This window comes from Peromyscus californicus, unplaced genomic scaffold (genome assembly GCF_007827085.1).
Source record: "Peromyscus californicus insignis strain IS unplaced genomic scaffold, ASM782708v3 Scaffold_20__1_contigs__length_68692818, whole genome shotgun sequence".
NCBI classification, from domain to species: Eukaryota; Metazoa; Chordata; class Mammalia; order Rodentia; family Cricetidae; genus Peromyscus; species Peromyscus californicus.
In genome coordinates, this window is record NW_026294503.1 from 53,689,936 (window position 1) to 53,713,023 (window position 23,088).

Sequence of the window (23,088 nt, forward strand, 5' to 3'; positions counted from 1 at the left end):
CTGACAAGTGTGCCAATCCTATTCCTGGAGTCAAAAACTATTATTATTATTTTTTTTTTAAGACAAGGTCTCACATATTCCAGGCTGGTTTCGAACTCCAGTGCTAGGACTAGAGGCGTGTGCCACCATGCTCTTGGTTTATGCAGTGGTAGGTATGATGTATCACATTGAGATGTATCACAGCCCAGAGTTAAAGTTAGATTATATTGGGAGGTGTAACCATGGAAGGTGGTTCTTGGCTGGAAGAAGCAGGCCAATGGAAGCTTGTTCTCAAGGGCTACAGCTCACCCCTGCCCTTCCTGCTATGGGTCTATTCTGTTTCCTATCTACCATGAAGTGAACGGTCCTGCTCCAAAACATGGTGTCTCTGCCATGACGGACCGATGCCTGTGAAACCCTGAGCTAAACTCAATGATTCCTTCCTTTAAGCTGTTTATGTCAGGAGTTTGGTGATGGGGATACAAATTCACCAACACATCAGGAAACACCACAATGAAATAACAAACACATATCTATCAAAGGACAAAACCCATCATATCCCACAATGCTCAGGGCTGTGGGTGTAAAATGTTGCAGCCACTTTGTGGAAACTGGGTTTCTACAAAAGTGAAATACAGGGCTGGAGAAGTGGCTCAGAGGTTAAGAGCCACTAGCTGTTCTTCCAGAGGTCCTGAGTTCAATTCCCAGCAACCACATGGTGGCTCACAACCATCTGTAATGAGATCTGGCGCCCTCTTCTGGCATGCAGGCAGAACATCGTATACATAATAAATTTTTTTTTTTTTAAAGTGAAATACAAGCCTTGCTTGTGACCCTGAGCACCTGACTAAGAGAAGTGAATGTATAGGTCACAGGAAGAGTCCTAGAGGGATGGTCAGAGCAGCATAGATCCATCACTAGCAGGCTAGAAAAACTGCAAATCGACTCACTGGAACCAAGTCTGCTCAGCTGTGAAGATGAGCATGGGACTGGGAAGAGAGCTATCCCACTACACATCAGCTTGAGGCTAGACACAGCCATATTTGCCTGTGAGACTCCTCCCTTTAGAAGTGAGGGACAGTCAAAAACCATCTATGATGACTTAAGCCAAATGGTAGCCTGCTGTGGAACAATCTTTGTACACTGAAAATACATATTGCTCTCATTGTTAATAAAAAGCTGATTGGCCAATGGCTAGGCAGAATTTTCAGGGCAGAGAGAATGCTGGGAAGAAGAAGGGCGAAGTCTGAGGAGTCTCGGGAGATGTAGAGAGAACCAAGATGAATGTCCCGTATTGAAAGAAGGTACAGCCATGTGGCAGAGGGTAGATAAGAAAAATGGGTTAATTTAAAATGTAAGAGCTAGCTAGTAACCAGCCTGAGCTATTGGTTGAGCATTTATAACTAATACTAAGTTTTTTTGTGGTTATTTGGGAGCAGCTGCCGAGACACATACAGTAGCCATCTCCCAGACATGAGGAATAGGGAAGAAATATTCCTTATTTTGATTGTGGCCATGTAGACTTGATGTGTAAGAACTCATGATGCTCTCCAGAGATCTGTCCTTACCACGTGAGTTTTCTTCCATAGTACACTACAAAAAGAAAGGCGTTTCCTAGGCATTAAAAACCATGCCAGACGAAGGTGGCACACACCTTTAATCCCAGCACTTGGGAGGCAGAGGTGGGTGGCTCTCTAAGTTCAAGGCTAGCCTGGTCTGCAGAGCGAGTTTCCAGGATAGCCAGGAGTAGTTACACAGAGAAACCCTGTCTCCAAAGACCAAAACAACAAAAATTACCAAATGCCTCAGAAAAGATCTCATGAAAGGTGTGCTAGGACTCTGCTTTTTAAAACACGACATATTCCTGGGGGAAAATCAAGACGCAGTGTGCCAAGCTACCTGCTGTGTGGAGTCACAAAAGTCTTCCTCAGTGACCCAGGGGCCTTGTCTTCTGCTGGTAGCTAGCAGCTGAAAAATATGGATGGGAAAAGCAAATGCCAGTCCTGCTGATGTGGGACTGAAGGGTCAGGGATTCTCACCACGGGTCCCTTGGTGAGGGGAGTCCTCCAGTGTTGCTTTCAACAGAAGTGAGCTGGTGTTTAGGATTGAGCAGCATCCTATGAACACAGGCTGTGGACAGGCTTGGTCTGTGGATCAATCCCTTTCTGAGGGATGATGTCACTATACTCTGGCTGTAAGGCTATGGCTATGGCTGGGTCTAGGCCTGGGCCAAACAGGCCAGAGGCTGAGACAAATGACTGTAGGAATAAAATGTTTGCGGATGGGCTCTGAGCCTTGCATGAATGAAAACTATATAGGGGGTTGTTGGAGCTGGAAGCAGTGGATTCAGAATTCTCGGCGCCTGCCCTGCCATAGCCCACTGGGCCGTGAGAAGTCAGAACTCAGAACTGCAGTACAGAGTTGGGTGACACGTGTGGGCAGGACTGGGGTTCCTGGGCCCAGAACTGTGGGGCCTGGCTCTGCCGCAACTTCCCTATGAGAACTTCCCTATGAGTGTGTAGGCAGGAGTTCCTCACTGGAAATCTCTCATCTCAGGAGTCAGTCTCCGGTTCAGGGCTGCTACTTCCAAAGAGGGGGACTCCAGGACCTGAAGACTGTCCCTCAGTTTGCTTCCCTGTCATCTGACTCAGTAGGAAAAAAATCAGACCCTGGTTAGACTCTCAGGCTATGAGGCTGAGTCCCCTACACATCCATGTTACCTACTAAGGCAGCCACCAAATAAGCCAACCCGTCATCGACAACTCGGCTGCTACAATCCCTCCACTTTGGGGTCAGTTCTCACGATGGCCAGGAGAAGGATCTGCCAGCAGGAGTGCACAGTCAAGACCATGCAGGACGAGCTGTTTGGGCAGCCACTCCTTTGAGAGAAACAGCGTTCACTCTCTGCCTATCCCAGAGCACAGGATCAAAGGGCCTTGGTCTGGCTGCGTTCTGGATGGGCTGGCTCCATCGGGACCTGACAGGTTTAAAGCGTCACCACCTTAGGGTTCGGCACGGGCAGTGCCTGTGATGTGGTCCCAGTAGCTCTGGCAATTAGGCACACGCTCACATGATCCTTGCTACATCTTTACCAACCCGAAGAAGACTGTTAATTGGAGGGGCGATGGCTGATGGAAACAGATCTTGGCTGCTCATGTCGTGCTGGGTAACCCAGGCAGAAGCTCATGGCGAGACAGGCTCTCACTGGGGCCAGGCAGTACTAATCTGCCTTTCACAACCCAGGGGGCGGCCTACTATCAGACTATCGTTGGCACGGACAGGATTGCCACCTCGCAGCGCAGCCTGGTATCAGCAGAGGCCTCTGTTTAAGAAGATACGGTGGCCCATGGAGGCAAGCCTCCTGCTGCGTTCCTTACAGAGAGGGAGGCCATGATGCCTAGATGTCACCCGACCTCTGGGGTATGCTGACAACATGGGGGTCAGGCACCTCTCAGGGTAACTGGGAGATGCTCCATTGAGGGCACTCTCTGGCCAGGAGGCACACTGCAGCTTCTGTCTGGACCTCTGAGCTGAAACTGACCTGAGTCGCATCCAGCTTTGCTCACCATAACAAACATCCGCACCAAGGCCGACAGCCGCTATGTTAGGCTTTGGGGGGGGCCACACGCGGACTCGGTTACACATTTTGCTTTGTTTTGTTTCCAACCCTTTAAAAACATAAGAAACATTCTTAGTTCATAGACCACACCAAAACAGCCCTCAGGTATATTTTGCTTGTCTGAACTGGTCAGAAGTTGAAGTCTTCAAGGGCACTCCAGGCTCCCAGCCACCCACGGGATTCCCGGCATCATTTGGTGCTGGAATGGTTTCCTCAGGGGTTGGTGCCACATCACCCACCTTCTCCAGGTGAGCTCCTAACTTGCACACGTACTACCTGAGCCACCTGGGTGCTCGGACAGATTGACACGGTCCCGGAGTGTGAAGGCTGAGCTCCTGCCCCAACATCTAGCTCCACCGGCCTTTGTCCATCTCATACTCAGTCCCCTTACATGGAAGTTGTGAGTGGGTGACTGAAGAGGAGGCTGAATTTGTAGCTGTGAATATAGGGACCTCCAAAGCCTCAGAGATGTGGAGGGGACGCGTCTCGTTCTTTTTCCTGCAGATGCAATGCCAGCCTGGAAAAATGGCAGAAGTAGTAGTATAGCCCTGGGGCCACCAGTCCCAGGAGGAAGAGTCATACAAGAGTGGCCAGGCTGAAACTACACCCGGAGCCCAGTTCAGTCCTCCCTGAGACGACCAGAAGAGATACAGCCGACCCATAAGAAACAGTGGTTGGAAGCCGCTCACTGTCTTGGAGTGGGTCTTTGTGTACATTTTCGCCAAAGACGCCTGGCTAGTAAAATCAATGGGGAAGCAGACACCCATTATGGAGGCATAACCCTGTATGCTCAGCTCCTGGCTTTATGCAGCATTGCAGCTTAGAATGCTGATGCATGCATGGCACACATTACAGCCCATATCCCTGGATTAGTTGAATATCTACATAGAAAAAGCAATGGATGTTGGATGCAGGAATAATCCTAAATGGTCGTCTTATAAAAACCCAGAGCCAGATATTGGGGTAAATGCTGAAAGATCAGAGAGACAAAGGACCAAGCCACAGCCACTTCTCACCTCGCCAACTCCACGAATCCTCAGACTGAACGCTCCTGAGTCCTCAGCCAAAAGGCTCTCTAGTTCCTGTCTCCTCAGGCTTTATATGCCTTTCTCCACCCAGCCATTTCACTTCCTATCTCAAGCTTCCTAGTGCTGGGATTAATGGCGTGTGTACTTCCCAAATACTGGGGTTAAAGGCATGTGCCACCACTGCCTGGCTCTGTTTCTCTCCTAGACTGTATCAATCTCATGGGCTTGAACTTAAAGGTGTAAAATGTATAAGTTTCAAAGACACCAAAAGAGAGTTTTCAGTTGGGTGATACAAGTTAGGATAGAAAGTGAATTAGGTAAAACATTTTGGACTCTCCAAAATAGGATAGATAACAGTATTTTCTCTGAATTTGTCAAATGTTTATGGACTGGACATTGTTAATGTAATTATTGACTGTATATATCGCATATAGTTATTGTACTTGTTATATATAGTTTTCTTATATTAGTTATCACCTTCTTTTATTATTTTAGACAAAAAAGGGGAAATGTGGTGACTTTTTTTGTACTCTAATAAAACTTGCCTGAAGACCAGAGGATAGAGCCAGCCACAGAGTTAAACATAGAGGTCAGGCAGAGGTGGCACACACCTTTAATCCTAGCACCGGGAGGCAGAGATCTCTGTGAGTTCAAGGCCACACTGGGCTACATGAGATTGATACAGTCTAGGAGAGAAACAGAGCCAGGCAGTGGTGGCACACACCTTTAACCTCAGTATTTGGGAAGCACACGCGCCATTAATCCCAGCACTAGGAAGGTTGATAAAGGAAGTGAAATGGCTGGGTGGAGAAAGGCATACAAGGCCTGAGGAGACAGGAACTAGAGAGCCTTTTGGCTGAGGACTCAGGAGCATCCAGTCAGAGGATTCCTGGAGATAAGAGACCACCTTCCATTCAGCCTGAGGATTGGGTAGTGGTGAGAAGTTTCTCTAACGGCTTGTTCCTTTGTCTCTCTGATCTTCAGGCAAGCTTTATTTCTTAGATTACAAATATCACCACAGATGTTTATTTCCATATTGTACTCTACTCAGACACTCCAAGATAGATGGAATACACATCTAAGTGTGAAAAGTGAAACAATACAACTTTTAGAAGAAAACAAAAGTATTTCACAACTTTGGATTATATGGACATTTTTCAAAGTGAAAACTGCTAATCATAGGAAAAGTAGATATTGAAATGTGTTGAGATGAATAATTTCTGTGCATTTAAATAGTAAGACAGGGAGATGGTAAAGTGTTTGGTGAGGTGTGTGAGGACCTGAATTCAGATCTCCAAGACAGTCTTTTCATGCCCCAGTCTCCATGCTGGGTAAAAAGCCAGGCATGGTGGCATGTGCCTACAGCCTTAAAGTGGGGCTGGGAGTGGGGTAGGGAGAGACAGACAGCTCTCCAGAGCTCTTTGACCAGGTAGTCGAGCCAATCAGTGAGTGCTGTGTTTAATGAGATACCTGGCCTCAAAAAATAAGATAGTCATAGAAGAAAATATCCAAGGTCAACCTCTGACCTCTATATCCATACACGTTTATGTGCACCCACATGTGCATATACATAGAGAACACATACATTACATAGAAAAGAAAACAAGGCTGGGAGAGGACCCAGAATGTTAAAACAGCAAAAGGCCATGGACAGGCACCCACCAAACAACTGGTGTTCAGAATATGTAAAGAGCTCACACAAATCAACAAGAGGAGGTTACTAGAAAACATGTCCAGCCAACAGAGCACTTTACAGCCAGCTGTGGCTATCTACACCTTTAATCCCAGCACTTGGGAGACAGAGGCAGGCAGGTATCTGGGATGTTAAGGCCATCAGTCTGGTCTACATAGCCACTTCTAAGCCAGCCAGAGCTATAGAGTGAGACCCTCTTTCAAAACAAAAACAAAAACAAAAAAAAAGGTGGGTGGTGGGTGGGCTGGAGAGATGGCTCAGAGCGTAAGAGCACAGGCTGCTCTTCCAGAGGTCGTGAGTTCAATTCCCAGAACCCACATGGTGGTTCACAATTGTCTGTAACTCCAGTCCCAGAGGACTAACGCCCTCATCTGGCCTCTGTAGGCACCAGGCATGCATGTTGTGTACAGGCATTCATGCAAGCAAAACATCCATACACATAAAATAAATTTTCAAAAATAAAAAATAGCACTTTACAAAAGTATGTTCAAATGGGCTATGGAATACTCAACTTCATTAGCATCAGAGAAATGCAAACTGAAGCCACAAGGTGACTCTGCCGGCACACTGAATGGAACAGCTAAAACAGAGAGAACATCTACATTGCATAGCACTTGGAGCAAATGGGACACATAACACCATGATGAGCTGTAACTGATGATCGACACGACCCACCAATGTTCTTCCTATTGCTAGAGGAGAGCCTACAGCAGTTCTATTTGCAAACACCTGAACTAGAAACAACTAACAATGATATGAATAAATAAATTGTCATTAAGAACCAATTTCTAGGGCTGGAGAGATGGCTTAGAGGTTAAGAGCACCGACTGCTCTTCCAGAGGTCCTGAGTTCAATTCCCAGCACCCACATGGTGGCTCAGAACCATCTGTAATGAGATCTGGCGCCCTGTTCTGTATACATAATAAATAAATAAATCTTAAAAAAAAAGAACCAATTTCTAGCTACACCCAATAAGCCAAATCCAACTACCATCTACCCAACATTAAACCAAATTTTGTTTGTTCCTAGACTATTGATAATTGATTTAGCATACACAAAAATTAAATGATGTCATTCATTCATGATAAGTATGTGGATACAAAAGCTGTATAAAAATTTCAGTCTGCATTTAAAAAAATTATGCTTATAAGTTCGTGTGTGTGTATGTGTGTGTGTGTGTGTGTGTGTGTGTGTGTGTGTGTGTGTGTTTGAACACATGTGAATATGTGTGCACTCAAATGTGGAGGCCAGAAGTCAACCCCAGGTGTCATTTTTCTTTCTTTCTTTTTGGTTTTTGGTTTTTTTCCAAGGCAGGATTTCTCTGTGTAACCCTGACTGTCTTGGAACTCACTCTGTAGACCAGGTTGGCCTTGACCACAGAGATCCACCTGCTTCTGCCTCCTGAGTGCTGGGATTAAAGGCATGTGCCACCACCAGACAGCGATGTATGCCTGTATATATATATTGAGCCGAGAGGACTGCCAGTCAATGCCGGACAGCACCTGTGTTTATTTCATAGCCAGCTTATATACAGTCTTGAAGGACAGAGGTAGAGCAAGGCACAGCACAGGTATTCAACCACTGTCTATCCTGCCTTGTGTCAAGGAGCAGACAGTCTGATTTTCTATCTTGATGTACCTCCGGCTTGTGGCTGTTTGTCGTGGTATGCCTATATTTGTGTCAGTTTATTTACATGTCCTTTTTAAAAGGGGGTTAAACTCAGAGCTTCTTACATGCTGGGTGAGTGCTTTACCAGTCAGCTGTAGTCCTTATAAAGACTCAGAGGACATTTTATCATGCATGAGTTTTGGTAAATTTCCTTTAAATCAGGAGCTAGACAACAAGGATGAGCGAAGCCAGTGCGATCGGAAAAGACCAGGACTTCAGAGGCCTGGGGACTGGGATGGAAGATAAAAGCGATGGTTGTTTACATAATAAACTCAAAAGAATGTACATGAAAGTCATTATAGACAGCAATCGAGTGCAGAGCTGGACATAGTAAATGAGTGTCAGTTACATCTTATATACCAGTAAAAAACAATGAGAACATTCTCAGAGATGACGCCACATGTAGCATTATTAGAGTATCATGTTAACAAAATCTCATCAGAGATGCGTAAGATCTCCAGTAGAAGGACTGGAGAGGTTTGTTGATTAAATGGGCATACTGCTCTTACAGAGTATAAAAGTGGGTTCCTAGTACCTACATCGGATGGCTCAGAACTACTCTAGCTCCAAGGGATGTGATGCTGCCCTCTTCTGGCCTCTGTGAGCACCTACATACATGCATACATACCCACACATAGACACACATATAACTAAAAAACAAAATAAAGGTTGGGCATGGTATCTCACACCTTTGATCCCAGCACTCTGGAGGCAGAGGCAGGAGGATCTTTGTGAGTTCAAGGCCAGCCTGGTCTACAGAGTGAGTTTAGGGGTCTGGGGGTAGTTTAGTTGGTAGTTTGCTCATCTAGCATTTAAAAAGGCTTGGATTTGCTCTCCGGCACTGTATAAAATTGGGCGTTTTGGCTCAGGCAGCAATCCTGGCACTTGGGAGGTAGAGGCAGGAGAATCGGAAGTACAATCTGGGAGAAGATATCCACAGTATATACTGTAAGTACAAACCACCACATAGAAATACATACAAAGCATCCCTGAAGTGACATTTTGCAGAAGAGCAAGAGATGTGTAGCACCAACAGCACACTTTCTTACATCTACCCAGTAAGCGCTAGATCACCGGTGATTTGGTGAGTTCATAAACTTTCCTATATGTTCTTTTTTGTTTTTCTGTTGTTTTGTTTGTTTTCTGACAGGGTCTCACTATGTGGCTCTAGCTGTCCTGGAACTTGCTATATAGACCAGGCTGGCCTTGAAGTCACAGAGCTCCTCCTGCCTCTGCTGCTGGGAACAAAGGTGTGCATCACCACCTGTGGGGGTGTGTATTATTTTAAGCACTATCGAAAACAGTTCTCTTTTTTTTTGTTATCTCCACAAGCTAGCATTTTCAGTGTTCACATACACACAAAACTTGCTGCCAAGCTTGATAACCTGACTTGGGTCCCCAGAACCCACACAGTAGAAAGAGAGAGAGAATTCCTGCAAGTTGTTTTCTGACCTCCACACTCTCATGTCATGGTATACATGCCCCTCTCCTAAATAAAAATGTAAAAAAAAAGTTAAAAGAATGTTGATTGAATACACACACACACACACACACACACACACACACACACACACACACACACGAGGGCTTGGGGTGAGGGGGAGAAATGGGAGGGCAGGAGGAGTTGAGTTCACTGTTTCCAGCTTCTTATTTCATTATAAAAATAACCCAAGGGCTAAGGGTGTAGCTCCATGGTAGAGTGCTTGCCTTCGGTTCACGTAAGCATTAGTTATCAACTTGACATACCTGGAAAGACCGGAACCTAAGTTGAGATTGGCCTGTGGGCGTGTGTGCGGGGGATGCTTTCTCCTAATGGCTAACTGATGTAGGAGGGTCCCAGCCCACTCTGTGCAGTGCCATCTCTGGGCAGGTGGGTCTGGGCTGTATGAGAAACACAGCTGAGCAAACCAAGGAGGGTCCCGCTTTCAGTTTCTGCTTCCCTTGAGAATGGACTGGAACCTGTAAGCCAAATAAATGCTTTCCTTCCTCAAGTTGCTTTTGGTCAGTGTTTTATCACAGCAACAGAGAAGCAAAGAACACCCAGCTTGTGTGAAGTTCCACCCCAAGCCCTGACTTTAAAAAAACGAGTCAAAACACAATGAGCTGTGCAAGAATAAAAATTATGATTGACTGGCTTATATACACCTGAGAACAATGACTAGATGAATAAAGTCGAGGAGAGTGAAATAAAATAATAAAAAAGAAACAAATGAGAATAATTTCAAGGAAAAAGAAAATGGCAATCTAATTAAATATTTGAAATATAATAGATGGTCTAATTAAACATTCGAAACATTATTATTAGGCTGTGCCCTGCTCTACGTTACTCCATATTGTGTAAAACTGGCATTTCAGGCTGTGTCTTACTCTGGGAGACCCCACTTCGCAAGCAGCTTTTGATTCCATTTTGAGGATGGAGGATGACTTTTAGCACGAGTGGACACGTGAGCCATGTCATCTGTTCAGTACCACCCTCACAGCACAGACTGATACACGGCTGCCTCTGGTTTCAGAGGCTTCAGCCATGTTCTGTCTCCACCGCTGACATGACCTTCTTAAACTGCCGCCTGCTCGTCTTCCTGTTTTCCTGTTTGGATCTAGTTTTGCCCTTTGACCTCCACAGCTGGACTCAGGCCTGTAGCTCAACTCTCACCCTGTATCCGGACTCCAGCTTCTTCCTGGACTTTGTTTGGTTCCTTATCGTATCAACACAGACTCTGCATCTCTTACGCACCCCTGCTTTCTGGCTTCTGAAAACTCTTGAACTGACGGCGCCTTTGAACCCGTTCCCGTCATTCTGTGACATACATGTATATCGCCACACACATATCAGATATATTTACTATGTGTGATAGGAGAGGTAATATTAGCAATTAAGATTGAAATAAAAGAACAAATATTTGCCTTGACCAGGGTTATCAAGGGTAGCAGAAGTATCTAGCAGGTTGCAGTCAATGAAACAGCCACATTCTGTGAATTTATTGTTAGTTAACAAATTCTGACAGATGTGTTTGTCTGTGTTTCTGACGTAGCAAGCTCATGACAAAAACCCAATGAATCTTTAAATAACTTAATAGATTTATTCAGATGGTGATTTTTAAGGTCAGTAGTATTTCTATAAAATGAGCATAATTTATAAACTTAATAAAAATTTATCAGAAGATACCATTTACAAAGAAAATATACAGAGAAAGAAATCTGCCAAAAAAGAGCAAGGAAAATTTTAGTGTAGGGTCCAGAGAGGTGTCTCAGTGTGTAAAGGCACCTGCCACCAAGCCTGATGACCTGACTTTGATCCCCAGAACCCACATGATGGAAGGAGAGAACTGACTCCTGCAAGTTGTCCTCTGACCTTAATGCACACACACGCTACATAACTAAATGTCATTTTAAGGACATTTAGGGAGTTTAGGGACTAGAGAAATGCCTCAGCAGTTAAGAGCACTTGCTGCTCTTGCAGAGGACCCAGCACACACATGGTGGTTCAGTTCCCAGCACCCACATGGTGGTTTACAACCATCCATAACCCCAGTTCTAGGGGATCCAATGATCTCTTCTGACCTTCACAGGCACCAGGCACGCACATGCTGCGCATATATACGTGTAGGCAAAACACTCAGATATATAAGATACTCATCTTTTAATATTTTTTTGAAATATGGGTGTTTAAAGGAAGACACTGAAGGATGAGCAAATGAAGAGAGATACCACATTCATGAATTGTAAGGCTCAGCATGATAAAGAAGCCAGATCTACCCAAACTGATGTACAAATTCCACTTGATGCCCTCCAAAAATTCTAATAGTTTTCCCTCTTGGTGTTTGTTTGCTAGTGATAGCCCGATTCTACAATATGTATGGAGGTACCAGTCATACCAGTTCAGCAGTTTCTGAGGGAACAAGATGAAGAGATTTGCATAAAGCAGGAAGGCCACAGCATGAAGACACTGTGGCATTGCTCTAAGAGAGATGAGTAAACCACTGAGGCAGACTGGCACAGGCAGGGACGGGCCTGTGTATGTGGCCAGAGACCATGTGGCAAAGGCGACCACACAAGTGGAGAGGATTTCCAGAGGGCTTTGTTGGGAAATCTATTTGACCTTGCCTCATGCTAACAATGATCCAATTCTAGGAGATGCATTACTAGCAGATACTCCTGGGTTACTGTTATGATCTTGAGTCCTTCATCAACAAACCAAAAAAAAAAAAAAAATCACCAAATTTAGAGATGTTGGTTAAATTGATTGTATTACAGTTAAGATGTTTTTACACAAAAAGAAAATACCACAAAGGGGTGAAAAGACAAGTTATAGTGTAGGAAATATTTGCAACAAAAAACAATGGAAAAAAGGGGAGTCTCTAACAGAAACTATGACAAGTAAGAGGGAGTGGGACCCGGGATTCTTTGGATGCAAATCCAGAACTTTCCAGAAAAAAACCAAAGTGGTTGCTAAACATGTGGCGATTGCTAATTTTCATTTCACTGTCCAGTGGAAACATACAAGAAGCCCACTAACACTTTACAAGAGGAAAGAGCAGCCGTGACAGCAGCAACACCCACCTGTGGGGTGCTGGCCAGAGTGCGAATCAGCACAGTCTACACCTGCAATGTGGTGAGATGGGGTGAAGCACCCCCCCCCAGATTTATGTCCACCCAGAACCTTTCTTGTCTGGAAATAGAGTCTCTGCTGATGTCATCACTGAGTGACGTCATGCTGAAGCGTGGTGGGAGTCTAACACGACGATGGCTCTCCTTCTCGGAGGGAGTCCTAAGCAGACCCGTGGGAGGAATAGGCCTGTGTCAAGACTGACACAGGATGTGGTCACCAGTCACCAGAGATCACTGGCGGACCCTGGGAACTGCAGGAGGGGAAACCCTCTCTAGAATCCTCAGAATCATGGTCTTGCTGACCTGACTTTTAGGGAGACATCTTCTAGTACCAGTGTGTGGTTCACCGTGGCAGACCCTCTACCGCTTGTTAGATAGAGCTAATTTTTTTTCTGTTGACATTTCTCCACAGAAAGAGGTCTCTAGGTGTGTATAGCCAGATGGTTCCTAGAGATACTTTTACATAGTTACCCATATGGGACGGCCAGGTATAGATAGGCATGGGAGCTGACACACATGCTCTTCCCATCCAGAGCCTCTACAGGCAGCACACACTTGTGCCCAGCAAGGGCCAAGCACCTGCCACATATCACATTCGCCATCCTTGGCATTAGGGTATAGTTGCAAAGGTGGCCCCCAAAAGCCAGTGCTCCAAACCTTCCCATCCAGGGACACAGACGGCAGGCGGGCAAGGAGAGCTATGGCGAGGACCAGGCAGCTGGGAGGTAGTGAGAGAGGTGGACTAACTAGGCAGAGGGATACAGCATGGGGTCCGAGCATACGTCAACAGAGAAAGGTGGGGGCCCGGCCTGACACGCTCTGAGCCAGTGCCAGATAACAGGCGGCACGTGAAGCGCCGGGTGCAGACACGGCCAGCCATCTCACCCTGGACTGCAACTATGTCAGCCCTATCAGAGTCTTCAGGAAATCGTGTGCAAGAGCCCAGCAATCCCCCCCCCACCTTGCCTATCCATGCCACTTGACGATGTCTGACACTATAACCCATCCCCAGATCTCTGCCTCCACCTTAGAGGAAGCAAGTACTAAATACTACTCAGGGGATCCCACTGGGACTGTTGCAAAAGGACCCCACTATGATGCTCCCCTTGGCCAGCACTATACCAGAAACCTGAGCGCCTGAACAAGTCAGTGCCCCCCCACCCCCCATATCCCACCCCCACCCCCCACCCCCACTTGTGAGCTCAGGCTGAAGATCCTCTCAGGGGACACCCCTCATCCAACCCTGTGTCCTGTTCTGGAGAATGCAGCTCGAAGGTCTTCTTTGAGGATTGGGATGGAGCCAGAATCCCTCAAATATGATGGGGCGACAAGGCACAGGCTCCCCACGGTTACCTGATGCTCTGGGTGGTGGAGACTGGGGCTTCCCCATGGTTTTCGTATTCTGCAGCACCGGGGCAGTTGTTAAGTTTGGATCCGAGTGTTTAGTGGATTGGGCTCTGGTAAAAACGCTTTTGGGGGCCTTACTGTCTCCATCTTGATAGTTACTAACCGAGAACGCATAAGTGGGCTTTGCTTGACCTCTGCCCTCAGCAGCCATTACTGGTACAGACCAGGTGGCTGAAAGTACCTTCGCTTCTTCCCGTTTCCAGTCCTGCCGAGGGCTCATTCGGGAGGGTCCGATTGCTGCATCCAGTAGGGCCCGGGGGCTGCGCACTTTGAGCGTGGTATCTAAGAACGAGTCTGTGAAGCTGAGGTTGGTGATGGGAGGCATTTGCTTCTTGGGTTTCTTCACACTGGTCCCTTCCACGCAGAGGTCAGACCCATTGAACGGTGGCAGCTCCACGGCAGGCTGTGAGAAGAGGCAGCAGAGGTCAGGATCCCTCCCTGACTCAGAGAGTCACCTGGCTGACCCCACACCGAGCCACCCGCCATGCCTCGGAAGCTTTGGCTGTTTCTTCTTCAAGGCTCGGGTGCTCGCTGGGCCCTTCCTCCAGGTCTTGGGGCTCAGCCCACAGGGCAGGCAGGAATCCAGAGGCAAAAGGCTCAGCGTTGGTGCGGAGCCTGCTCGACCATCCCCAAAGGGAGGCCACTCGAGAGATTTCAGAAACAGAACAGGGGGCTCTGGAGAGAAAGAATCTAAAAGGGGCTGTGGTACCTCCCCAGATACTCAGGCACGGGCCTCTCCCATTACCCATATGGTTGGTTGGGACATGGAAAAATGACAGGTAGGACGACTAGATTGTGAAGGCCACAGGGCCTAAGTGACAAGGCTGACAAGACCCCATGTCTAGAGTAAACCTTTGCCTTGATGCACACAGGAGGCTGAGTTTGGGGCAGATCAGGCAGATCTACATTGCCCACACCCAAGAAACAGGATTTGTGTCCCCGACTGCCTGGGGATGAGGTGGCTGACACACAGAAGCCCAGGCCCACCCACCTCGTGGACAGATACTAGCAGCCAAGGCAGGGTAGCGCCTATCCTCCTCACCTGCCTCCACAGAAGTTCAAAGTTGCCAATGTCACAGTTCCGGTCCAGTTTGCGGTCCACCACAACCTTGATGGTATCTTCCTGCACCTGGGCACAGAGCTGGGCCGTGACGGGAGTGGAGGGGTGCATGGTGGGGCTGGAGTTGATCTCTATGAGCCAGGGCTTGAAGTCTCGCCCCAGGATGAAGTCGGCCCCATAGAGCTCGAAGCTGTTCTTACGGGCTTCGACGTGGTCCTGAGCCACCCTCATGGCATTGGTGACGGCTTTTTTCATAGATGGATAGATGATGGTGCCCCATGTTGTCCCTCGACCCCTCTTCTGCAGGTACTCCTGGAAGCGGGTGCTGGTCCACATGTTATGGCCAGGGAGCAGCGGGCTGCGCTCCTTGTCATTCTTGAGGCGCCTCTGAATGGAGTTGTTACACAGGTGGATGGCACTGTGGGCAATGTGCGCGTGAGACTGGTGCATGCCCACAACCATAACACGGAGCCAGCACTCTCTGCCCAGCTTGCCCTGACGTCACTTTGCCTGGTGCAGGGTTGCTGCAGAAGGTGTGGGCTAGTGGTTTGGACTGTTAGCTCTGCTACCCAGAAGCAGCCACGGACCCCTCAACCAGCCTGGAGGAACAGCACAGACTGTACCAAGACATAGCAGAAGCCCACCAATGCAGAACCAACCACTAGGAAAAATAATCTGCCTAAGTCTCGGTTTCCCCACAGGCACATGTCAGTAGGAGCATGGGAGCCACCTACCTAAAGTTTCCAGTGAGTTACTTTACACTTCTGCCTTGCTCTGTACGGACTTCAAACAAGGAGTCCTTTTTAGAAGACGGTAGGACACTGTTTGGAGCTAAGGGTATTTTCATTTGAACTGCAGGTATAAGGCAGGCAGTTCCAGAGTGAGGCCTGCCCCACAGCCACATGTAAGAAAGGTGAATATTTAGAAGACACAACCACCCATCTACTTCTTTGACTTCTGTTTGTATAGCTGGGCTATACCCACTCAGATACCATTTCTGGGAATCTCGCATCAGCTGAAGGAGGGTGCACGATATTACCACGCACAGGGTTGATGGTTCAGCTGAGCCCCTGGGAAGAGGCTGCCTGCAGGTCCCAGACTCCATTTTTGGTGGGTTTCTAGACTCTCTGCTATAGGCTTTTGTCCAGAGGTAACGCAAAAATAGGGGTGGTTGCCTTCAGCTATGCCCAGCCCCATCCCAGCTGTGACCTAGCAGGTGTGACTCCAGGTGTGCTGGGGGTAACGTTCACTCAGTTTCTATTGAGCAACCCTCAGCCTCCCAGGAGCCCATCTGACTCTCCCTTTCAAAGTCCCCTAGGGTGTCCAGGTCCCCAGCGCTGCCTGCCAAGTGACAATCACTAAATCACTGAGAAAAAGTCCTGGGTCATCCCTGAGGATGCAGGTAAGTTCTCACTGGAATATGGTTTGTTAATCCCCAGCACCCCTGAGTGTTTGAGCCTGGTAGCCCCAATGCCCTGATGCTTTGGCAGTGATGGGCAACCCTGAGGGTTCAGAGGGGCGAACAGCAAGGGTGCCTCATCTACACATACCCAAGGGCCTCCTGCGAGGTGCTTAGAGGAATACGGAGCTCCCCCTGCTGACCTGTCCAGCTTGTCCAGGGAGAAGCGCTGTGTGGAGAAACGGAGGTAGCTCTCCTTGTAGAACCAGATGGTGAGGGGATTCCAGTCTGTGACGAGGAACCACTGTCGGATGTCGAACTTGGTGTCGTAGATGAGCATCGGCGTCTCGATGTACTTCTGGACCACCCATTTGTTGTCCTTTGTGGCCTGGTTGTCTGTGGCCACCAGCTCCAGGATGTTCTCCACACGGTCCATGCACACAATATCTCCAAGAACAAGAGGGGGGTACCCTTGACCCAGGGCAGCACAGCCCCCCACCCCCCCTGCAGTCATAAAAGGCCCCAGTACCCACCCTGGCTTTGGCCCAGCACCAAGAGTTTGCAGGGATGGTTGGGCAGGGCAGATGTACATTCAGTGGACAAAGCTACAGTTGGTGCCAACCACTTGTTCAGACCTCCCGCCATGGGTCCAACCCCACACCCCAGAGGGCATTCAGAGATCGAGGGAAAAACAGAACAGAGAGGCACTCAAGAGCATGCTTTAGGGTTTGGTGTGTCCTCAGAGCAGCGCCCCTGGAGACCAGTGAGGGCTAATGCAAAAGAGGCGATCCACCAAATGGGATCAGCTGGGCACAGACAGGAGGCATTTAATTTCTCCCCATTGGCTTTCCTTTCCTCACAGGCAGACTCTACAATTTCCCACCTTTGGCCCTAAAGTAGGCTGCATGACTTGTAGGGTATGCAAGAAGGAGTGATGTGTGTCACTGTAAGCTCTGTAGGGTTTAATGCCAGTGACAGACCTTGCGGCTCTCTTTTCTCTGCCATGACAATGCCGGATAAGAACGAGGCCACAAGACAGACAGAGCACCCTTGACCAGGTCAAGGAACACAAGTTTCTGCCGAAATTTGGGGGGGATGTTACACAGTACTATCTGGCCATCAATTCTGTTGATAAAAGGTAGAGGGGCTTGCATCCACAGGGTCCCACAGGCACAAGGTAAGTTCTCACAATGCACATGGTTTCCATTGATTTGGTCAAGGCAAGTTGAGATCTTGCCTAAAATGAAACAAACTGCTGAGGTCGGCTTGGACCTACACCCAAGGGCCACCAGTGGTTGGCAAGAGCAAAAGCAGTGAGCAGCAGAGGGAAGGGCATTTATTGAGAACAGCGCATCTGAACAACCCACAGATTATCCCTGGGGATGGAGTCAGTCTCCAGTGGGAGGATGGTATGGCTTGATGGGTGAGAGGAGACAGAGATTTTCTTAGGACACGAAGGGAGCTTAGCACAGAGACCAAGAAGGAACACAGCACATCTGCCAGTCAAGGCCACGTCACAGGAGCACGAAGGAAGACCTGACCATCTGCAGGACACCAGAAGGAAGTGGACCACATACACCCAGGAAAGAGAATAATTCAGGACAGAAGACCTTTAGGATTAGATTAATAAGAAAAATTTAAAGATCACATACATAGGGCTGGATATAGGAGCACTTATTGCTCTAATAGAGGACCTGGGTTCGGTTCCAAGCACTCACACGGGGCTCATGACCATTCGTAACTCCAGGGGTTCTGATAACTTCTTCTGGCCTCCACAGGCACCAGACACACACGGCACACATATGTACATGCAAGAAAAACACCCATACACATAAATAAATCTGATTTTTTAAAAAAGGAAATCATATACATGCCAGGTGGTGGTGGTGCACACCTTTAATCCCAGCACTCGGGAGGCAGAGCCAGGCAGATCTCTGTGAGTTCAAGGCCAACCTGGTCAACAGAGCAAGATCCTGGACAGGCACCAAAACTACACAGAGAAACCCTGTCTCGAAAAACAAAACAAAACAAAAAATCACATACATAACCTGCAAACTAAAAAACTTCAGAAGATCTCAAGAGAGTAACAGGATATGCAAACTAAAAAGTCTGTTTAAATACCACAGAGAAATAGGACATTCTGTAACAGAGACAAAAGGATGCAGCTAATGCCACAGACTGAGGGAACTTCGTAGCCTTAAGTCTTCTATTATTTCACAGGAAAACCTGGAAATAAATCAACTTAGCTTTTAAGTCAGAGACAAGAGAAAAATCTCTCACAGGAAAATTGAAAACTGAACCATTGACTTTGGAAATGCAAGATAAGGAAATCACACACATGCACACAAACATGCACACACCATCACACGCATGTATTCGTGTATGTACACACACACACACACACACACACACACACACACACACACGGAAAGGCACAAAGCTACACAGAGAAACACTGTCATAAAAAAAGAAAGAAAGAAAGAAAAAAAAGAAAGAAAGAGAAAGAAGGAAAGAAAGAAAAAAGAGAATGTAATTCCATCTGCAATTTGGGTAGATGAGGCAGAAAGTGTGAACAGGTGAATAGCCCACAGGCAAATTTCATGAGGTGTTCCAAATTTGCCTTTAAGGGTTCTAGGTTCTACAGGTGAACTTTACAGTGGGCCCATGGGATGTGAAGCACACTGCTTGGGATGATGGTCCACCTTCTTAAAGGCCAGAATAAACCTATTGCTAAGATCAAGGTAACACACGCACACCCATACACACACACACACCAAACAAACACCCCCCCCCCCAAGAAAACAATACTCTGGGATTGTTAACTGATGGATACAAATGAGGAAACCTGAGCTAACTCAGCAAACTCCAGGACAGGACTATGATGAACACTTCCTCCTCCAGCACAGCTTGGGCACCCCTGTCTGACCCTGGCAGCACTCCTTGAATCTCCCTCCATCATAGAGCAGGTGCTGTCAAGGTTGGAGACTTGCATGATGGAGAGGCATCTGCCCAGGGAACTCACCTCGACCTCGGGACTTTGCTGCAGGCTTTATGATCCAGATGTTCCGAATCCCGTCGATCTCTGTCTGAGGGTTCACAGAACTGATCTTACTCAACAGAGTCTGGCACTGTGAAAAGTAACTTCTTGAATCAGGGATGAAGGCATTGCCACTAAAAAGCAAGATCCAGAAAGGGCATGAGGCTCTGAGAGACAGTGGCCAGCCCCAGTGATTGGTGGGTGCCTCTGCTCTAGGACAGGTTGATGGCTATCTGACAAGGGTTAGGGGCGGCAGAGGATGTCTACCAACTGAGGATACCACCTGGGGTCACGGGCCTTAGAGGCTTGTACCTGGGCAGGGTGTGTCAAGAAGTCAGGACCCTAGCTGGGCATGGTGGTGCATGCCTCTAAGCCCAGTGCTAGAGGCAGAGGCAGAGGCAGAGGCAGAGGCAGGAGGATCTTTGTGAGTTCTAGGCCTGCATGTTTTACAGAGCAAGTTCAAGGACATTCAAGGTTACATAACAGAGAGACCCTGTCTCAATAAAGGAAGGAAGGAAAAGAAAGAAAGGAAGAGAGAGAGAGAAAGAGAGAGAGAGAGAGAGAGAGAGAGAAGAGAAGAAAAGAAAAGAAAAGAAAAGAGAAGAAAAGAAAAGAAAGAAAAAAGAACCCTGACACATGGACCTGTACTGCCTGTACAGACAAGGACACCAATCCTATACCAAAGGAAAACCAGAGATGGGTGGGTCCCTGTGCCAAGACATTGCCTTCACTGTTGTTGCCAGAAAGGTCCTTATAAAGGAAGCCAAACTGCCATGCAGACTTACCTGTGCCACAGTAGCAGCCAGCTTATGGTCCTGTGACCTGGACTGTCAACCTAATCCCATGCCCTTGTTGGTGACTTCAGACTCGTAGGAAAAGGCCTGGCTCAGAAAGCCATCATAATCTCAGGGAGCAAGGACAGGGATCAGGAGAGATGTCTGAGCAGCTTTCAGAATTTGAGGGCACACTACTGGCACCTGGGAGAGAAACAGCCACCACAACACCCACAGCCCCTCTCAGGTTCTGTGGGAGGCTCCTTATGTGGGCAGACCCAGGCACAGTGAGGAATGCTCAGTGCAGGCTCCCTGCATACTGTCCCATGACTGCTGCTGAGCCACAATTCTGGCTGCAGCCCTAGAGTAAGGGTTGGGGACAAGAGACACATATACTCTGTCCACCTGCTAGGGAAAGAGGGCGGCGTCTAGGAAAAAGTGAATAATGGAAATCCCTCGAGTGTGGGTTGGAGTTAAGAGAACAAGAGTCCTACTGGTGTCATTTTCCACCCCTGGGTGCAGGGAACAGATTGGCATGTGATGAAGTGGTCATGCCCTCGCTGGCCAGATACCAAGCAGAGCCCACTCCCCTGCTCTACTGGATGTGGACTTCCTCTGCAGATGTTACGCGTTGACCAACTCCATAATGATAGGACAGCTCTGCCATAATCAGTACGTGGTGCAAACCGGTACAGACAACCCCCAGTGTCCCTATAACAGCATCTGGTCCAAAAGCACAGGTCAGACTAGTGTGATGGTATTGTCAGATGGATGCTTTCACCACCGTGGATCAGAAAGACAGTGCTTTGCTGTTGAGTGGGAAGGAACTCCCTATGACGTCTGAGGGCACTGGAGCCCGGGCCCTGGAAGTCACCCCTGAGGGTGAGTCAGCACTGGACTCATGTGAGACCCTGCCATGTTACCCACATTATGTCACCCCTGTCACATAATGAGAGGATGTAAAAGTTAGGAGATCGCCGAGAACAGAGCAGGAGACTGGCCTGTTTGAAAAATGCTCAGATTCTGGACATATTCATGCTGACCGAAAAACAGACAGGGTCCCTGCAGGCCCTGTGAAGTGTAGCCGACTCGGCCTTCTGGGTCCTGACACATGAACACTCATGTGGGAACCTGTCAGTCTTAACAAGGACCATCCCCGCTTCCTTCCCCCTCCCCCACCCCCACCCCCGGGCTCTGAGCGGGCTATAGTGCATATAAGGAAGGGGACAGTCACTGCAAAGCACCAGAGAACCTGCTCACCTGACAGGGTCACTCCACACCACACAGGAACCCAATGCTGCCACCCAGTGGTGAAGCCTCGGGTTCTTTTTTTGTAGAGGTTTAAGAAAATGTGGCCGAGTATAGAGTATAGAAAGCCCTAACAGAAAAGGCGAAGTTTGATCATTTTTGCTCATTCGAGATACATACAGCATGGGCTGCTCAGAAAGTTCTCCAGTATTACGTCCCAGTCGACGGTAGCTGATTATCATTCTCTCTTTCTACCACGGGGACGGGCTCTGCCTTTCTTGAGCTTCACACCCATGGTCAGGGACAGGGGACCTACACTCTCTCTCTTTCTCTGCAACCCCCCCCCCCCACATCCCCTCCCTCTCCCGAGGGGTGTCTTTTAGCCTCACAACTGGGAGATTGGTCCACAGCTATGCCATTTGCAGCCCCTGCTCTGACATGACTAGGTCTGCCAGGGCTGGGCTGACTGAGTCTTTCTGAGGCTGGGTGCTTCCATTTTTCCAGGGATGGAAGAGCTGCATCAAAGGTCATATAATTCTTGCTTTTCCAAAATGCTTTGCTTGGCATTCACACCAGCTCTGCATTAGAGCTGCTGACTTAGGCCAACACTTGGTGGTTCAAGTCTTTAATCCGGCCGTTCTGGTGTGCAGAGGTGTCCCACCATGGGTGTTTTTTGTTGCTTCTTTTTCCTTTTTCAGCTTTTGAGACAGTCTTGTATATAGCACAGGCCAGCTTTGAGTTCAAGGTCCTTCTGGAATGATAGGAGCTACTACCAAGAGTTTACTGTTGTTCTGATAAGCTCTGATACTGGGCACCTATCTAGTCTGATTAGACAGCTGAGTTTGTCTTTCATGAAGTGTCTGTTCCTTTTTTTTTTTTTTTTCTTCTTGAGACAGGGTCTCATGGAGCCCAGGGTAGCTTTGAACTTGCTGTGAAACTGAGGATGACCTTGAACTTCTGATCCTCCCACTACTACCCCCTGAGTGCTTGGGGCTACAGGCACGGGCCACCACTTTCAGTGTCTGTGGTGCTGGAGATGGAACTCAGGGCTGCACATTGGATAGAGAAGCGCTCCACCAACGGAGCATTTCGTTTGGTTAATTTCTCTTCTCTCACTTATCGTAGCTACCTCAGTAGCTTCTAAATGGGACCCTCCGTTGGATGTGTGGACAGTGGGTCTGTCTCTAGTTTGCAGCTTCTGCTTCCATCCTCTTTCCAATGTTTTTTGAGAAACACAGTTCTTAAGCCAACGCAGAGCATTTTATCAACTGTTTTCCTGTTAATTGTTAGTGTCTAATAAATACAAAGATACAGCCAGCTTGATTAGGAAGGAACTATGTCTAGAACAGCTCATATGGGGGAGAATGAGGATAACTCCTGAAAAGGAGAGTAAACAGAGCATGCGCCTGCTTGGATGGATTGAGTCGTGAACGTGCACTAGTGTTGGTTAGAGAGACCAATGGCACACAGCACATAGCCAGGAACAGACACATATATCAGGAGGACTCTCCTGACAACCATGAAGAAAAAGATCAGGTAACAGACACATGGGACACAGTGTAACACACA

At 47.8% G+C, this 23,088-nt stretch overlaps 1 protein-coding gene across 4 annotated transcripts in view; it reads right to left on the reverse strand.

Moving 5' to 3' along the window:
- Positions 1-23,088, reverse strand: part of Ttll8 (tubulin tyrosine ligase like 8) — a 65,617-nt gene that overhangs the window by 12,188 nt on the left and 30,341 nt on the right. For 3 of the 4 annotated variants that reach the window (XM_052748602.1, XM_052748601.1, XM_052748604.1), the window contains 4 exons: positions 19,484-19,632; positions 16,665-16,908; positions 15,045-15,480; positions 13,803-14,405 (listed from right to left, as the gene is read on the reverse strand). In XM_052748602.1, coding sequence (XP_052604562.1) covers positions 13,815-14,405; positions 15,045-15,480; positions 16,665-16,908; positions 19,484-19,632 — 1,420 coding nt within the window. In that variant the 3' untranslated portion in view covers positions 13,803-13,814. Of the gene's footprint in view, positions 1-13,802; positions 14,406-15,044; positions 15,481-16,664; positions 16,909-19,483; positions 19,633-23,088 lie in introns of those variants that run through there. The other variant, XM_052748603.1, reaches the window with a different exon arrangement.